At 39.7% G+C, this 17,238-nt stretch overlaps 1 protein-coding gene across 3 annotated transcripts in view; it reads left to right on the top strand.

The window, feature by feature from the left end:
• Positions 1-17,238, top strand: part of Epha4 (EPH receptor A4) — a 134,543-nt gene that overhangs the window by 2,951 nt on the left and 114,354 nt on the right. For 2 of the 3 annotated variants that reach the window (XM_013011857.1, XM_013011872.1), the window contains exons 2-3: positions 565-632; positions 5,089-5,752. In XM_013011857.1, coding sequence (XP_012867311.1) covers positions 565-632; positions 5,089-5,752 — 732 coding nt within the window. The remainder of the gene's footprint in view (positions 1-564; positions 633-5,088; positions 5,753-17,238) is intronic. The other variant, XM_013011864.1, reaches the window with a different exon arrangement.

Genomic DNA, 17,238 nt, shown 5'->3' with positions numbered 1-17,238 from the left:
CATCCAGGGCCTGTTTATTTGGTTGACTGGCGGGGGTGGAGTGGCGGGAGATGTTAGGAGAGCCTTTTCCCTGACTCTTGGAGTACCCTGGTAGAATTCACTTGTGAATGTCACAGGATGATGAGTTATACGGTCATCCGAAGCTTGCAAAAACAAATACTTCTAGTAGATACCAGACAGAGATGAATGCCGATTTTACTCCTCAGTGTTACTGCCTACACGGATATATTTATTTTTCTGAATTGGACTTGAGATTCTCTATTCATCCTTCTTTTTTTTTTTTGAAAGAAAATGAATCAATTGAGCCCTGCGATGGAATTTTAAATGCTAAGCAAGTTAAATAAATAAGAACCTGCAGATTTAAAGAGGGGAGAGAAGATCAAGTGAGTAATGATTATTTACATAAGTGAGACCCAGTTTAGGTTTTGATTAGGTTAGATATGAGCATCCTGGAAGCATATGGGAACACTCAGGCAAATGGTTTTTGTACTATTGTTTTTGCAACTGGAAATTAATCTATCTTCCTACCCCATTTCTTTCTTTCTTTCTTTGTTTTTTATACAGTTACTTTATTGGATTCCAGATCTGTTCAAGGAGAACTTGGGTGGATAGCAAGTCCTCTGGAAGGAGGGGTAAGTTGTGAGTTGCTCTCCTGGCAAAGGGGCGGAGGGCAGTGATTAGCAACTTTCTGAGTCCTAATGGCTTGATTCTTGGTGATTGTGGCAAGGGGGTTAGATTTCCATGGTGGCTTATGAAGTGAATTACGCTTTGTTGGGGAAATCCTATACTCCCTTTGGATGGTTCTGTCATGGAAGAACTAGAAACCAAAAGGGCAGAAGGGGGTTTCAAAATTAGGAGATTGGTAGAGGCATAGACTTCGATGCCTATTTAAAACTAAAATACCGACACGAAATAGGAGCCAGGGACCAAATTAGAATTTATGCCTATTACTATGATGGCCATGAAGTCCTGATGGAGTTAATTTTAGAGCAGTTGTTCTTCTTTCAAATGAAGAAAGTGAATGGAAGTCCCAAAGGGAGTGGGGATATTGGACACCAGAGGCTCCTTACCTAGTATCATGACTAGCGCCTCCTCCCTCCCTCCCTCTCTTCCTCCCCCCTTCCTTCCTTCCTTTCTTTCTTTCTTCCTTTCTCTCTTTCTTTTCTTTCTTTCTCTCTTTCTTTCTTTCTTTCTTTCTCTCTCTCTCTCCCCCCCTCCTGTAGAGCTCAAGGTCTGGGCTCTGTCCTTAAGCTTTCTTTTAAAAGCTCACAAGAGGAGCAAGCATTCTTGTAGCTCCACTTGTGGATTTGTAGGTGCTTAATAAAGATAAAGAGTCTCACAGACTTTCCTGAAAGTTCTTCTGGGCTGGTTTCAAACTGAGATGTTTACATCTCAGCCCAGCTCTTGAGTAGCTAGGATAGGTGAGCCACTGGCACCTTGCTGCTGTTTTCTTTTGCAGGTGAATGGAAACCTTGTGAATTGTGCCAGGGAAAATGCCATGCTTGGGCTCTTTTGCTGTTAAACACAAGCAGGTTAAGCATTTGGAGCATGGACCACAGAAGTACAGAGGCTTGGTTAGAAAGTATGAAAAATTGATCAAATCCCTTGTTCATGTTTTCTGGACTCTGTAGTTCATACCAGGTCTAGCTATTCCTTCTAGTAGATTCTACCAGGTCAATGGCCACATTTTCTATCCCCCTTAATACAACAGGTCAGAATGAATCACAATCCCCCTTAATACAACAGGTCAGAATGAATCATCTTTGGGAAGAAATCAGTACACCATGTAACTGTAATTTCTGCCAAATTGAAATAACTCTCACATCCTTTAAAAACTAAGCAAATCATCTGACATTCACATGCTTGATAGCCTAAGAATGAAAGATGAGGAATTTATACTAAGCAAAAATTGTACTGTCAGAACCCAGAGCAGTGCTCCATTCCCATAATTTAATGAACAATACAAGACAAACAAACAAACAAAAACAATTTATAGGAGCTGTTATAGAAGATGTGGCTCAGAAATAAGACGAGGTAAGAAAATCGTCCGCAGATCCTTTTGTCCTTCTGAAGTAAAATGAAGATTGCCTTGACTTCCTGTTTTGCTTTTTGGTTTTGTTCTGCCTGAACTTGACTGCCAGCTGTTGGATTGGTCTTTGCTGAAAACTTCTAATCTTCACCCAAAACCATTTTTTTTAAAGGGAAGGGAGCGTGATTGACAGGCCTCTGGCAGTGTAGACAGGCTGTATTCAGTGCTGATCGCGGGCAATTGCCCTCTTCCTTTGAATGTGAAGAAAGGTACAGCTTTATCTTGGTGAGAGTCAGACTCCTTGTTAATCCTATACCCTGGAAAGGTCACTGACTCAGTCGAGTCTTTCCCAGGCTACACTGAGAGGATAGCTGTATAGGCCAGAATGTTTTAAACCTGCCAGCAAAATTGAAGATGAACGGTGTCTTCCTTGAATTAATAAGTTTAACAACTCTTACTGTTTTTAGGCCATTCTTAAGTTTGAAGGGAGAATTTTGTTTCACCATACTATGAAGGAATGACATACGTGAGAGAGTACAGTATCTGTGGTTGCTATAATTTCTAGAAAGTTTTTAGTGCAATATAATAGATGGTGGACATCTTTCAGTGAAAGAGCACCTGGCCACTTTTTTCTAGACACAATGTCTTTCCTTTGTCTTGAAGTGTGTGTGTGTGTGTGTGTGTGTGTGTGCGTGTGTGCATGCGCATGCATGCATGCGTGCACACATGCAAACATACTTGGCTTCATTCTTTTGAATGTGAAGAAAGGAATATATATGCATATTGTATGTAACACAGAACTGCCCATGAAGAGTTACATACAGATTTTCTTTTTCATTGAATATTAGGGATGTAACAATTTAAATATTTGAGGTAAGAAATGAAATTTGACTTGTGTGCAATACAGTCATTCCAGAATATAACTGCTGTGGAGAACCTGTGTCAAATTTACAAAATCTTCATAGAGTATATCATTAAAGAAGACATTTTCAGGCTGAGAGTAAAAGGTTGAAGCAACTAGAGATAATTTGTCTTTAAAAGTTCTCTAGCTGAGGTAAAAGCACAGAGTCTTATTCTAAAAAAAAAATCTTTACTTGTAGTTAGAACATTTCACATCTTTGCTGGCAGAGCAAAGGATAGTTGTCTGCTAATGACACTTAACTTGTTTTGACTGATGTTATTTCTAAAATGTAACCTGATTTGACAATTTCATGGAGTAAAATATAGTCAGACAACTCACTACTCTAGGTGAAAACATCTAGGCAGAAACATGAAAATACTGGAAGGTTATATGCTCATGATAGCCACATTGCTGATATCTTGGCAACCTTCTTTTAAAGTGGTATGTTGAATTGCCAATGCTGCTTGTAAAAATACAAAAGTAAGGGAAGATCCTTGATTGTTCTGGTGAACTGATCAAAGTGGTTAGACAATTAAATTCAGATTGGAAACGTTCACAGATCTGCAGGAGACCTGAGTTACCAGGCCTGGGCTCCGTAGAAATACTTCTGTGTGCTTTCATTTGTGTTGATAAATGTGTGTTTCTGTTTTCCCTTTGTTCTAAGATGAGAAGCATGCTGAATAGGTCTTTTTTTTGAAGGTGAAGCTCTACTTTTAGATTTACATGAACTTCCCCCAAATACGTAAATTACTAGTGATTTATTGCTTACTAGATAAAAAGAAATTTTAATCACCACAGGGCACTTACTCCTCCCAGTTCCAACTTCCATAATGGTAGAAGATGAAAGGAATAGAAAATTTTATACATTATGGCCCTTTGCATAGTAAGTAATGTTTCCATTCATTAATAGTTTTCCAATGCACAGACTGGTTAAAAGATACATTAGGATGGTATGGACTTCCTTGGGTTCAGTAGAGCTTTTTAAGTGGAGAATTATTGAAGAATACAAATTTTGAAGAAACTATTGCTTTTTTTCTCCTTCTAATTATATTGTGTGTGAGGTACTTAAGCTGATGAATGCCCGATCTATATCAATGCATTACTGTAGATATTAATGAAGAATTGGACCCTGACTACTAAACCAGCAGAAGCTGGAGAAGAGAGGAGCACTGGTTGTCTTGCTGCTTTTAGAACTCCATTTTTAAAAGCTAGGATGAGATGAGAGAGAGCTTATCACTTCGATCATAGTGAATTCCTCCGAATTCAGGTTGCTCTACCAGCAATATCTTTGTGTTCTGAAGGAGAATGCAAAGAAACACACTACTGGGCTCCTTTAATTTTTCCTGTTCGGACTTTCAGTCATAAAGATCACTGCTAATTTAGTTTCAGTATTCACTCATTCCTTGGAAGCAAAACACACCTTCAGTCTTGTTTACTGGTGTGTTTTCATTTTAAACAATAAGAGCATGCACAAACTTTTTTTTTTAATTGAATGCATGCTCTGGCAATACTTTCAACTTGTGTGACACGGAGTGTTTAGGAAACCCAACCATAAAATTTACTGTCTTGAGGATTAGAGAAGCCAGAATCATGGGATTTTCTTTTCCCCTTTAAAGAGTAGTGATGGTGCCAAAAAAATCAATTTGCCATCGTTTCTTAGGTATTAGAGAGCAAAGTTCAGACAGGAACACCACTAATTAACTGATAATTGTCTTCCTCTGGCAAGTTCTGCTCTTCCTGCTCTTAATTTGCAGGTTTCTGTTTAGTGCTTGAAACACTCTGCATACTCGCTTTTTCATTGATGAGTGAATCTGAACCGTTGCCATTTGAAACTGTAGCTGTTGTAATAGGTGAACTCGAGGTGATCCGAACACCTTGAGAAACTGCTTGAGAACACAGGCAATCAATCTATTCTTGATTCTTCACATAGGCAAAAGAGTGAAAGAATTAAACACACGTGTGCACGCACACACACACAACAGTATTTCCTCAATAAAAGATTTTCTGGTCTCTATTTCATTAGATGCTTTATTTATTAGGGTCAGTAATGCAGGAGTTTTCCTCATTGTGGAAAGTGTCCTATGACTGTAAATTAGAACGGACAATTCACTTTATGAGAGAACTCTGGAACTGACATATTTCCTTTGGATCTTTGCAGTGGGAGGAAGTGAGCATTATGGATGAAAAAAACACACCCATTCGAACCTACCAAGTGTGCAATGTGATGGAACCCAGCCAGAATAACTGGCTGAGAACTGACTGGATTACCCGCGAGGGGGCTCAGAGGGTGTACATTGAGATTAAGTTTACCTTGAGGGACTGTAACAGTCTTCCTGGTGTCATGGGGACTTGCAAGGAGACATTTAACCTGTACTACTATGAGTCGGACAACGACAAGGAGCGTTTCATCAGAGAGAGCCAATTTGGCAAGATTGACACCATTGCAGCTGATGAGAGCTTCACCCAAGTGGACATTGGCGACAGAATCATGAAGCTGAACACCGAGATCCGGGATGTGGGGCCCCTGAGCAAAAAGGGCTTCTACCTGGCTTTTCAGGATGTCGGAGCCTGCATCGCCCTGGTGTCGGTCCGTGTGTTCTACAAGAAATGCCCCCTGACGGTTCGCAATCTTGCCCAGTTTCCAGACACCATCACGGGGGCTGACACCTCTTCCCTGGTGGAAGTTCGTGGCTCCTGTGTCAACAACTCAGAAGAGAAGGATGTGCCAAAAATGTACTGTGGGGCAGATGGTGAATGGTTGGTACCAATTGGCAATTGCCTGTGCAATGCTGGGCATGAGGAGCAGAATGGAGAATGCCAAGGTAAGAGAAGCCATATTGTACTTTTTCATTAGGGCTTAGTGTACGTAATTAAATCAGAAATGAGACTAAATGGAGTAAAGCCAGTAATTAGCAGCCCCTGTGGGATGTGGTGGGGCAGAGGGGTCTAATGAGTACGTGTGGGAGCTCCCTGCAGAGAGGCAAAGACGTTTCTAATACTGAAATAGACGCTGCTGTGTGATCACAGAAGGCCAAGCACATTTGCTAGCCAGGCACTTAGGTCTGAGCCTGCTTGATGCACCCTCTGAAATGTAAATGAACAAGCTGGACAATCCTGTGAGCCTCATTGCTTCTTACTTAAAGACCCGAGACCCAGTGGACCTGCTTTGGAGCCAGAGATTGCCTGTATCTGGATCTGGTAAAATGACAAAGATGGATATATATATATATATATATATATATATATATATATATTTTAGCTGAAGTATCTGATCATGAATGATTTAAAAGTGAAATCAGGATTGTCATGTCCTAATTCTCCCTCCAACTGATTCTTCCCCTCAGGCAAGGGGAACAAAGTCCTGAAGTCCTGTTGTTTGCTCCTGTCAAAGAAGGAAAGTAACTAGGGTTGGGGGTGTGGCTCGAGTATTAGTGCACTTGTAAGCCCAAGAAGCTCTGACTCAAACCCCTGCTCTGACAAAGTAGAGTAAGAATATCTCAAGTATATTCTGTTCCCCTGAACAGCCATTGGATAGGGTCTCTTAAGAGAAATTCATCTTGACTAAGGATCTCTTTATACCTCTTAGGAGAAGATAACAGAGTTAGTGAGAGGCTTATTTGATCTGTGGTCAGGAGCAATCACAGTAAATTGCAATCTGTTTGGATTATTGAATGTTTGAAAAAAAATAAAGTTTTTATTGTGTTAATTTACTATTTATCATCTTACTTACGGTGCTTTTTTCCCCCCCATTTCTGAAGTTCAGTGTGTGAAATTCACTGTTGACTTATTTATTTTCCTGTTCTGTAAAATCCTGGGGAGTTTGTAGCCTATACTTATATATGGCTGTGTGTGTGTGTGTGTGTATGTACGTGTGTATATATATATATATACACATATATATGGCATATATATGTCAATATATATGGTTCATGCCACGTGTAAATGAAAGCTTAAGCATATCAGTTATTACAAGTTTTGTCTTACTTGGTGTTTATATTTAGTGCTCATTAATATTACCTGCCCTGTTAGGATTGCTAGTAAATGACGGTTATGTAACTGTGATCCCATTCATGGAACACAGCTTCTTCTCTTCTGGTGATGGCTAAGCTATCGACTGCTTTGCCACATGGTTCATCTGCTGTGGTGATCAAAGGGCCTTAAATAACTAGCTGCCACACAATTTGTCTGGCATTTCAGCCATCTTAATGACAGGGTACTATTAACTACAGGGTCTTACACTTGGATGACTGAGTCTATCTGAAGTCATAACCGAAAGAAAATTGCATTTTTGGTAATTTGGTTTCCTACGGTTGTTTGTTTCTCCATTCAGAATTTATATTTTTCCAATAGCAACTACTCATTTGCTCCAGTTACTTCTAGGGCTACCAGCACTGAATGTCCTATAGTTTCATTGTAAATAAAACAGAAGGAAGACACAGCCTGTCTTTTCTTTTTAACTTAGAGTGAAAAAGGGAAACTTGTTATCATGCAAATTTGCAAATTAGAATCTAAAGTTATCTATCAAGATTCACTCCTCACTCTTCTGGTTTGCTTGTTTGCTCTTGATTGACTTGGCAAACATTGTGCTGTACCAAGCTGAAACCCTGAAGTATGTTCTGGTATTAATATTAGAAAATATGTAACTGCATTTCTATTGGCAACTAACTTATATTGATCTGGTAAGGGCAGTGCATTGAATGGGTCCATGGCACCCTGTCATGTTCTAGAGTAAATTATTCTGCCTTCTTGATTTCTGTAAAATAGGACTTTGCACATCTTTGCATGTTGACATTTTATGTGCTTTTTTTTTTAAATGAAACCCCACTGGCTTCCATTTCCTGCTTACAATGCTCACCTTCTAGCATTAGCTCATCTCCCTGTTCCTAATGCTATTGATTTTCAATGGTCATAAGCTCAGTAAGTCATACATTGCTATACTGTGGAACCCCTTGACATCTTTACACCACAAATTAGAAGAAAAAGAGAAAAAGATGGTGGGCGAAGTAAATGTAAAGGCAATTGAACATTTTAGTGGTTTGCTTTCTGGAAATCATCTTGGGTAGCCAGGTAATCATGTGATTCAGAGAAAGAGAGGGCCTGGCCTGTACATTTCTGAGCAACTTGTGTTCTAACTGTAGGCCAGCTATCTCATGAGTCACTTGTGTGAATGTTGAGAACCTTTTGGATTTGCACATAGGTTCTGCAGGGGGCGGTTACAACTGTGTCTTGTTTTCGTTGGAATGGTTAGTTCTTTCAAGAAGATGATCCTAGCACAAAATTCTGCACTTCTTTTTTTATTTCTCTTAAGTGGAAAATCTCTGATTAATTTAGGGAAGAAGGAAAAACCTGAATGACAAGAGATTTTTCAAATAAGAGTTTCAAAGATGACCAAGCACTATAAAAATCTCCAGAACAAGGAAAATGGTTAACATTATGAGTTTTGTCAGAAGCATCAGGCTGAGCAGAAAAAGAAGTATGGAGTCAAGAAAATGCCTCTCTTTCTGCTCACAAATGATCACGTAGATGTAGAACTATTTCTTTTCCTTTGTGGATGTGTGTGTGTGTGTGTGTGTGTGTGCGCGTTTGTGTGTGTACACACATGAACACACCAATACTAGGCTTGAACTTAGGGCTTAGGCATTGTTCCTTAGCCACTTGAACAACAGCTCCAATTCCTGCTTTTCAGTTTTCTGCCATGGCTAGCTTTGAACTACTATCCTCAGATCTCAGTCTTCTAAGTAATTAGGATTACAGGCATGAGCCACCAGCCACTCGGGTGTATTTTTTAGTCTCACTGTAACTTGGTTTGTCCATCTTAAAAATAGGACAAGAAGTATATTTAACTCATAAACTTGCCAGGAAGACAAACTACAGATGATCAAGTCTCCTATTTGATCATAAAATCACTGCATAGGAGACAATGATAACATTTCTTTTACTGTTTGCCCTTCTCAAGGACAGAACTTTTAACTTTGTTGAGTTGGAATAATGAAAGGGAAACCTACCTCTCATCCACTCTGAAGTCAAAGAGAGAATGGGAAGCAGCCTTGTTTCCTTGCTCTAGCAAAAGCTCACACCCGTTCACATGCTTTATATTCAAAATCGTATTGCTATCTGGGGAGGATCTTCCTCTCCCCTCCTGGTCTCTGTCTCTGTCTCTAGGTCTCTGTCTCTAGGTCTCTCTCTCTATCTTCCTTTCTTCAGTAGGAAAGAGGACTTTCCTTTGAAAGGGAGACAAGTGATTTGGGGGTGTGACCAGACCAGGAATGTAAAGAGAGCTTAAGGAGAAAAATAAAGGAGAAAGGGCCAGATCTTCAGAACTCTGGCAGCTGGCTCCGCCCCATTGTCTTCTGAATGGGTTCACTGTGGCAGGACAAATAGAAGAACAGGTGAAAGGTCGCCTACTTCCTCATCCATCTTCCTCAGGGTCTGAGAGGTCAGAGTGAAGATTGATTAAGATCTTAAATGTTTGACAAAGGCTCCTTGGGTTAAAATGGCCTGGGTGGGTGGGGGCCTGGGATGTGCTGTTGTCTGAATCTAACCCTGGTCATCTAGCAGAGTCATCCCAAGACCTTGGGGACAGAACTACACTTCCTCTTTCAGTGGTCTGGCCTGCAGTCCATGCTAATGGGAAGAGCTGCCGGGAAGGTATCTGAGAGCTAGCGGCTGGGAGGTGGTGGGCCTGCCCCAAAGCAGCTGCAAGTTCATTGTGCGCTTCAATAGCACTTTCTGAAATGATTTGGTTTGGTCTCCCGGAGACAACAAAGAGTGTTAGCCAATTGTCTATCCTCTCAGGGAGACTAGATGGCTGGAGTTGGCACTTCCCTTGGGATGGGGTGCAAAGGCTAACTTAGGAGTGACCAGAGCCGGTCAGATTGTCAAGGAAAAGCAACAAAATCCAGCACAAAGTCTGTTACCCTCAAAGAAAGGAGATGGACTCCATGTTTAGAGGGCTGTTTGCCTTACTGCAGGAATCCTGAGCAGGGGGAACAGAGGAAAAGATCCTTTACTCATCTTTCATGTATTTTTTGCTTAATTACAAAGCTGAAGAAAAATGAAATTTGGGAGGAATACTATTAAGCAATGTTCAGAAAATATAAAGTGTGTGTGTGTGTATGTGTGTGTGTGAAACAGAATAAGAGAGAGAGAGAGAGTGTGTACTTGGGCTTGAACTCAGGGCCTGGGTGTGATCCCTTAGCTTTTTCTCTCAAGACAGGCACTCTACTACTTGAGCCACAGCCCTACTTTCTGCTTTTTGGTGGTAAATTGGAGATGAGAGAGTCTCACAAACTTTCTTCCCCAGGGTTATTTAAACCTCAGATCTTAGCCTCCTTGAGTAGCTGGGGTTACAGGTATGAGCCACTTGAACCTTATGAGTAAACATTCTTATAGAGTCATTCTTAAGGCCACACACGAATCATACCTTGAGTAAAATTAAGCTAGTCAGGATTCAAACTAAAATATATAATTTTACTAGGCTGGGTGGGAGGTGACACTCACTAATAGTTGCTTAACCATCCCAGTGCTGCTGTAAGTAAATAAACAAATATAAATACACAATTTTACAGTACATTTAGGTATACTGGGCCCTGTGTTGTATATTATTACATGGATAATGTGTTCATAGCAATAAAAATGTGTTTTATTAAAAGCTCTTTTGAGAAGGAACAGAATAGAAATGATTTTATGACTGTAAAATAGAAATACGTTAAATCTCATGCAGTAAAAGAGGCCAAGAGCTGTGTTTGAAAAAAAAAATAATAATGATGACTTTGTTTTTCTAATATACTGCAGAAGGACCATAGGAGAAAGAAGCAAAGGAAAGGAAGCATTTAAAATGTAGTTCAGAGAGATGCTATTTCGTTTCCTCTCACTTTTGAATTTTTTTTTTCTTTTACCTTTGAATTGTGTCTTTAAGAATCAATTGCTTGAATCTCGGGCTGCTTTTATCTCTGGCTTTGAAGCATGGCTGTGATCACTGGAAAATGTAATTCTTTATCTAGGAGAAAACCAGGTCTTAATTGTTGTCCTTCTTCTGTCCTACTTTCTAAGTCTTCTCCCCTTGTGTGACCAGGTTTCTTTTGTGAGTGTGAATCAAGCAGTGGTCTCTATTTTGGGTCTACCTAAGCATCACATAGGAATTATCTCAGCGAGGGTTTTTGAAATAATGGTATTTAAGATGTGATGACTTATTTTAGTCTAGCAGAGCTTCCTTGTACCTTTCGAAAGTGAATTAAGATGTAATTATTCTGTTAATACTGGAGCCTTCAGGAAAAAGACTGATTCAGTGTTTTTCAGTTACCACTGAGTGGCACAAAGGTGGCTCTGATAGAGGTCTGACTTGCAGGTCTTGGAATGTCGCCATTTCATTTTTATTTGCAATTAATGGACAAATTTGATTTTACCAAAGAACTGCATGCTTGTCAGGAAAATTTCCAATGCAGAGTTGCAGAAAATAAAGCAGTGAACTCTTCCAAGTCCTCTACACACACACACACACACACACACACACACACACACACACACACAGGACAGATGGAGCACATTAATTGTCATCTTGTTTTTATGATGTTTGATTACCATGAGGATCATTCTATGTTAGAAACCATTCTTAATTGATGATTAATGGTCTAGAGTATAAATATTACTTCTTTAATGTAACTTTTCCTTCATTAATAGACATTTAGGTTTCCTCAATATTTCTTAGTACAATTTTTAAGCAAACCCTTTAACTCACAACTTACACTTGAAGGATTTTTTTTTCTTTTTTCTTTTTTTTCCTGTTGGTTGTAGGGCTTGAACTTTGGGCCTGGGTGCTATCCCTCAGCTCTTCAGCTCAAAGCTAGCACTCTACCATTTGAACCACAGCGCCACTTCCAGTTTTCTGGTAGTTTACTGGAGATAAGAGTCTCATGGACTTTCCTGCCCTGGCTGGCTTTGAACTGTGATCCTCAGATCTCAGCCTCCTGAATAGCTAGGATTACAGGCGTGAGCCACTGGTGCCCAGACAGGTTTTGTTTTTTGTTTTTAATGAGTGGTTTAACTTGGCTCCGTTAGTTTTCTGGTTTTATAGTTTATAAGTGAATTTAGTGAAATTCATTATGAAAGTATGAGCGAATGCGTATAGCCAGGTAGATATACCCAAACTAATATCTCTAGTGACAATTATGAACTCTGTTGAGTCTCATTAAATATAAATATTTACTCTCAATGACTGAATGAATCTGTAAATAAATACATAAGGAAGTCTGAGCTGTTTCTCATCTGTCTGATAAAATAACATTTCATGGAGTCAATGTGGTATACCAAAGTCTTTGCATATGATTAATATGTTAATATAGTCCTAGTTTAAGATTTCTCTTTCAGTTGGGTCTTAACCATCTTTATCACGTTTAAGAATCTTCTCTGCCTGAACCTGGCTCTCTAGCTTGGAAATCAACACAGAGCTTGTTTTGTGGTTAGGAGCTGCCTGTGGAGTTGTAAGAGTTAGGCTTAGTTCTTAGTGGACCACTTAATCAGATATATAGTTGTGGATTTTAACTTCCTTGACCTCCAGTTCACATGTATAAATTGGTGAGACATAATATTCTGTTATGTAGGGTACATACATAGAAACCTCTTGAAATAAAGGCATGGTACTCTTCCTAGTATCATTAACCACTTACTACATAGAAATTGTTTCTCTTATAGTGACAGTGGACTGTTTTCAGTCAGTTTCTGTTCAGCAATATAAGCCATTTGGTTGTGTTCCAAGGTATTAAATTTTTTGTTTTGCTTTGGGACAGGCAATGTGACTTAATGTGATGGTAAGGTATGATTATCGACATTGATTAAAACTTCCCTTCCCCAAGCCATCGTTCTAGCGAAGTGGGTCTGAAATATAGTCCAACGGGGTTTTTCTTTTATGATTCCTTGAGACCAGGCCTTGCCTTGTAGCCCAGGCTGGCTTCCTCCTTCTCAATCCCCATAGTTCAGGAATTACAGGTCTGTGCTACTACACCTGGCTCAGCCTTATTCTTCTATGAGTTTCTTTCACAAAATCTGCAATTTTTTTTATACTGAGGGGTTATAGCACAGTTCTCATTAATTTTATTTCTGTTTCTAAACTAGAAACAGCAAAATAAAACTGATTGCCACGCAAGTATATTAGTTATGTTAACCTGAGATGAGTTTCTTATTATTTTCCAATGCGTGAATAAATACATGAAAGCTGAGCACACACCAGTGGTGGCTCACGCCTGTAATCCTAGCTACTCAGTAGGCTGCAAACTGAGGACTGGGTTCAAAGCCAGCCTCTGCAGGGCAGCCCATGGGATTTATCTCCAATTAAGTACCAAGTCAGAAGTGGAGCTGTGGCTCAAGTGGTAGAGAGCATTAACCTTAAGAACAAAACCTCAGGGACAGCTCCCAGGGTCTGAGTTCGAGTCCCAACACGACGGGTAAAAATAAATTTTAAAAATTCTGTTCAGATTTCCAGCAGCAACTGTTGATAGCTTTAACTCTTACTAGTTGAAACCTTTTAGCATCCTGAATAGTTTCAATGAGTAGGAGAGGGTTCTCTGGTCACAGCGAACCTGCTGGAGGAAGCTGTTGACCTTTTAGTTTCCTTTGGCAGACAGTGGTAGGGTGGCCAGTCATTTCCAAATTAAAATGAAATAAGGAAATCCTGAAAACTTGTTATTTGGGAGTTTCAGGTAGTTTAGAAGAATGGCATTTTATTTATTCAGCCCCTTTAGATGTTTCTATGAAATGAGGCAGCGATTTATAGCTTTGGGCTTTTTAAAAACTGGTTATCTGTGTCCAATAACATGGCTCAGTGCTCTCTTTAGTTTTATTGTGCTTGTGAAAAGGAAAGATTGAAGAGAGAAGGCCTCAGCTGTCTCTGGGACTCGAGAGCCTGTATCTTTGAACTTAGGGCACAACCCCTTTTTCTCATTGTATACCTTTCCAGCTTTCACCTCTGAGATGTTTAGACCAAGAGAGCCCATGACTTCACGTGGTTCCATGATCTAGGGGGTAATTAATAGTCCCTTGACTAAGTGGGCATTCTATGAATATTCAGGGTCTATTTTTCCTTGCTGAGAAACAAACCTGTCAAGGAAGGCTTACAACTCCCTTTGGAGACACCCAGCCTTTTCTGGGTGAATGCTAGTCTTCAGCTGTCTGCCCAGCCTTGCCTTTTCCCGCAGCAGATTCTCGATTTGCATATTCTCTCTGTGACCGCCTGCAAAACAGCACACTCATTTCCCCCATCACAAAAGCGTGAGGGCTTCCTTTGGAAACTCCAGCCAACGTCGCCTGCTGTTTATGCAGGACTCCATGATTTAGAGACCATGCAAATTAATTCGGTGTTGATTTGAATGCTTTCCAGAGATTGTGGGTGAGAAGAGATCTTGTGTGGGTTATTTGCACTGGACTCTTTTTGTGTATTCTACCCTCTCCCCCCCTTCCCCCCCCCTGCCCCAGTGTGGCTGGTTGTCACTCTCTGGACCCCTTGCCTTCATGCAAAATAACCCAAGCCGCTGATGCTCATTTTATTTTGACCTTTGGAAAAGGACCCCAGCCTTGGTGAATCCCAGGGCCTGTCTAGTTAGTGACAGCTTCAGCTGGAATCTTGCTGTTCTTTCTGAGGTGGAGGAGATAGTAGGATTCGGATTATGCTAGGAATGTTTACAAGTGCCCTCCAACAAAGGGTTTTAAAAAAAAAAGTGTAAAGGAAAAGATACAAATTCCTTGTGAAAGAGTTGTCAGGTCTCAGGAAGTTCCACAAACAGGTTTGAGGTCACAAATGCATTGGAATCTATTCACTCCTTCAATAAGTAGACACTGCATGTGTGTAGCTACAAATTACCCCATGGTTTTTCCCCTGCATGTCTGCATCTATGAATACATAAATCAGTCTTCCTATATAGAGAATCATAACAAAAATCTCATGCGAACTCATGTCCCAGATAAAATTCCTTTTAAAAAGTGTATTTACTTTGTTATGTGTGTGTGTGTGTGTGTATGTATGTGTTCACTTTCGCTTGAAGATTATCTTTTGAAATCCCAGCCCCCATGTCAGTCATTCTGAATCTGTCTGCCCCCTCCCTTCTAGGTCTTCTCAAATCTTACAAAGTATAGAACCATGATTTATTTCTTCTAGCCTGGAAACGCAATCACCCTGATGATTTCACCCAATAAATTGCACTCAGAAAAGGAACTATCTTCAGAAAGTCCATGATCTTTCACATTCTGTAACCTAGAGGGAGGGATTTTGCATGAGATGCTTTTGAAAGCCAATGAGTCTTGAGTTCAGACTAATTTCACAGGGCAGAGGCAGACATGGATTGTGGGGTAATAAAGTAGAGGCAGGGTCAGGGAAACATCTATGGGCTGACAAAGTTGGATGATGTTGTTCCAAGTCCATTTGGGATGGATTATTAGAATTAAAGAGCAACAGAAGGCTCTGTATTTGGTGCGTTCTCTGGTGTCATTAGCGGATGAGAAAATTCATCTACTCATCTGGCTCTTGTTTCTAGGGATGGATTTAAACAGACACACACTTCTCAAAGGTGATCTTACTAACCTCTTAATCCGTTACAGATCTCAATTGCTCACAATCCTTAAAATACCATTTGAAATAAGTTGATTCATAATTATCATTTCCCAGATATAGATAGATAGATAGATTTTTTTCCACACCAGTACAAAGCTGTGGTACAATTTCTTAATTACTCAGATAATCCTGTTTGCTTGTATTTTTCCAACTATGAAGTGCTGGGTAATTATTCAATTCTTAATAGAAGGCAAATGGCAATGTAAACAATAATTAGGATGTTAGACAGACTAATGTGCTTCAAAACAAATTGAATTTTTTTCATACCATTCGGCATGAAGTCCCATAAAACTAATAATTTAGAAGCAAGGGAAAAAGGTTCCATTTTGTTCATATTTTATGGGGTTATCTCCTCATAGCTTGTTTGTGAGTAGCAATTTACCCCAGTGAAGCTGGCTTTGCCCAAGCCAAATGCTTCCTTCACAAATGCTTCCCTGATGTTTGACATTTGGCTGTGTTCTCCCAAGACTCAAGCTTAGGCTTTTGTCTGCCTTGGATCCCAAGGGTCAAAGGTTAAGAGAATACTGATTTCCTCCCATAATACCATGGCAGGTAAATATGGGCCAACCTCATGATTAGTTAAGAACCAACCAGTTGGAATCTTTTCTCTGGAGCTTTTGTCCCAAAGAACACCTCTAATTGAAAACTTGGAAGTTTCCCACTGACTGAATCCTTGAGCATGGCCATCTTTTTTATTTTTATTTTTTATGTGATTTCTTCTTGTTAAAACCATTTACAAGTAACTATACTCACCAGAAATATATGACCTAGAAAGTGAGAGCAAATCATTGGATTTGATGGTTAATTTTTTTCAAAATTAATATGGTACTTCACAATCTTTAGTCATTTAGTTATGCATTATAGCCTTACTAGTACCATGTTTCACTGATGAAATAATAACCTCTCATCAAAGACAGTAAACAAAGTTACTTGAATCATGCAGCAGTTCTCTAATCCTTCCAACTCCTTATTTTTCTTTTATCTAGCCTTCAATATGTTGTCAGCTAGAGATACAATTAAATGACCAATCTGTTTGGCTTTCCATTTTTCTCATTTGCAGAAATGCTCAAACATTCATCAATATCAACAATGGTTTGATATCTATTTAATTATACCATCCTTATTTTTTTCTCTTAAAGATTAATTTAACTCAGAAGGTTATAGTCAAATGGATTATGATGCATGTAGGCTTTAGAAGTTTAAAGTATGTTTCAAGATCGGGGTTTTCTTGTTACTATCAGTTCATTTTGGATCCCCTCTTTTTGTATTGACTCTCCCTTTTCTGTTTGGCCATCCTCTTTCACAAGGATCTGTGAACTTGATACTTGGATTCATTTGTTTTCCATTTTAAGTGTTTGAAAAAGACATCCCCACTTTGAAAAACAGTTTCCTTTTGAAGTGTCCAGCTTGGCAGTGACTGAAACAGCCCCAGGCAAATTAACATGTTAAAAGGATGGATCAATACTTTCCTGGCTCCTCCACCCTTCTTGCTCTCCTCCGAGGGAAAAGAGTTTGAAGAACCCTAGGAGGCCCTTGATGGATATGCCCAGAAGATTGTCGATAGCTTCGCAGGGGACATTGACAGCTTGATCTAGTGCCCAGCCTGCTTCCTGGCTGGCCATTTGGAAATGTATGCAAGAATAATTGACAGCTTTAGGAAAGCTCTTGCAGTTCATGTAATTATGAAGAGGATTAGAAGAAAAGTGTTAG

This window comes from Dipodomys ordii, unplaced genomic scaffold (genome assembly GCF_000151885.1).
Source record: "Dipodomys ordii isolate 6190 unplaced genomic scaffold, Dord_2.0 Scaffold1, whole genome shotgun sequence".
Classification (NCBI taxonomy): domain Eukaryota; kingdom Metazoa; phylum Chordata; class Mammalia; order Rodentia; family Heteromyidae; genus Dipodomys; species Dipodomys ordii.
This window is presented reverse-complemented; position numbering and strand designations above follow the sequence as displayed.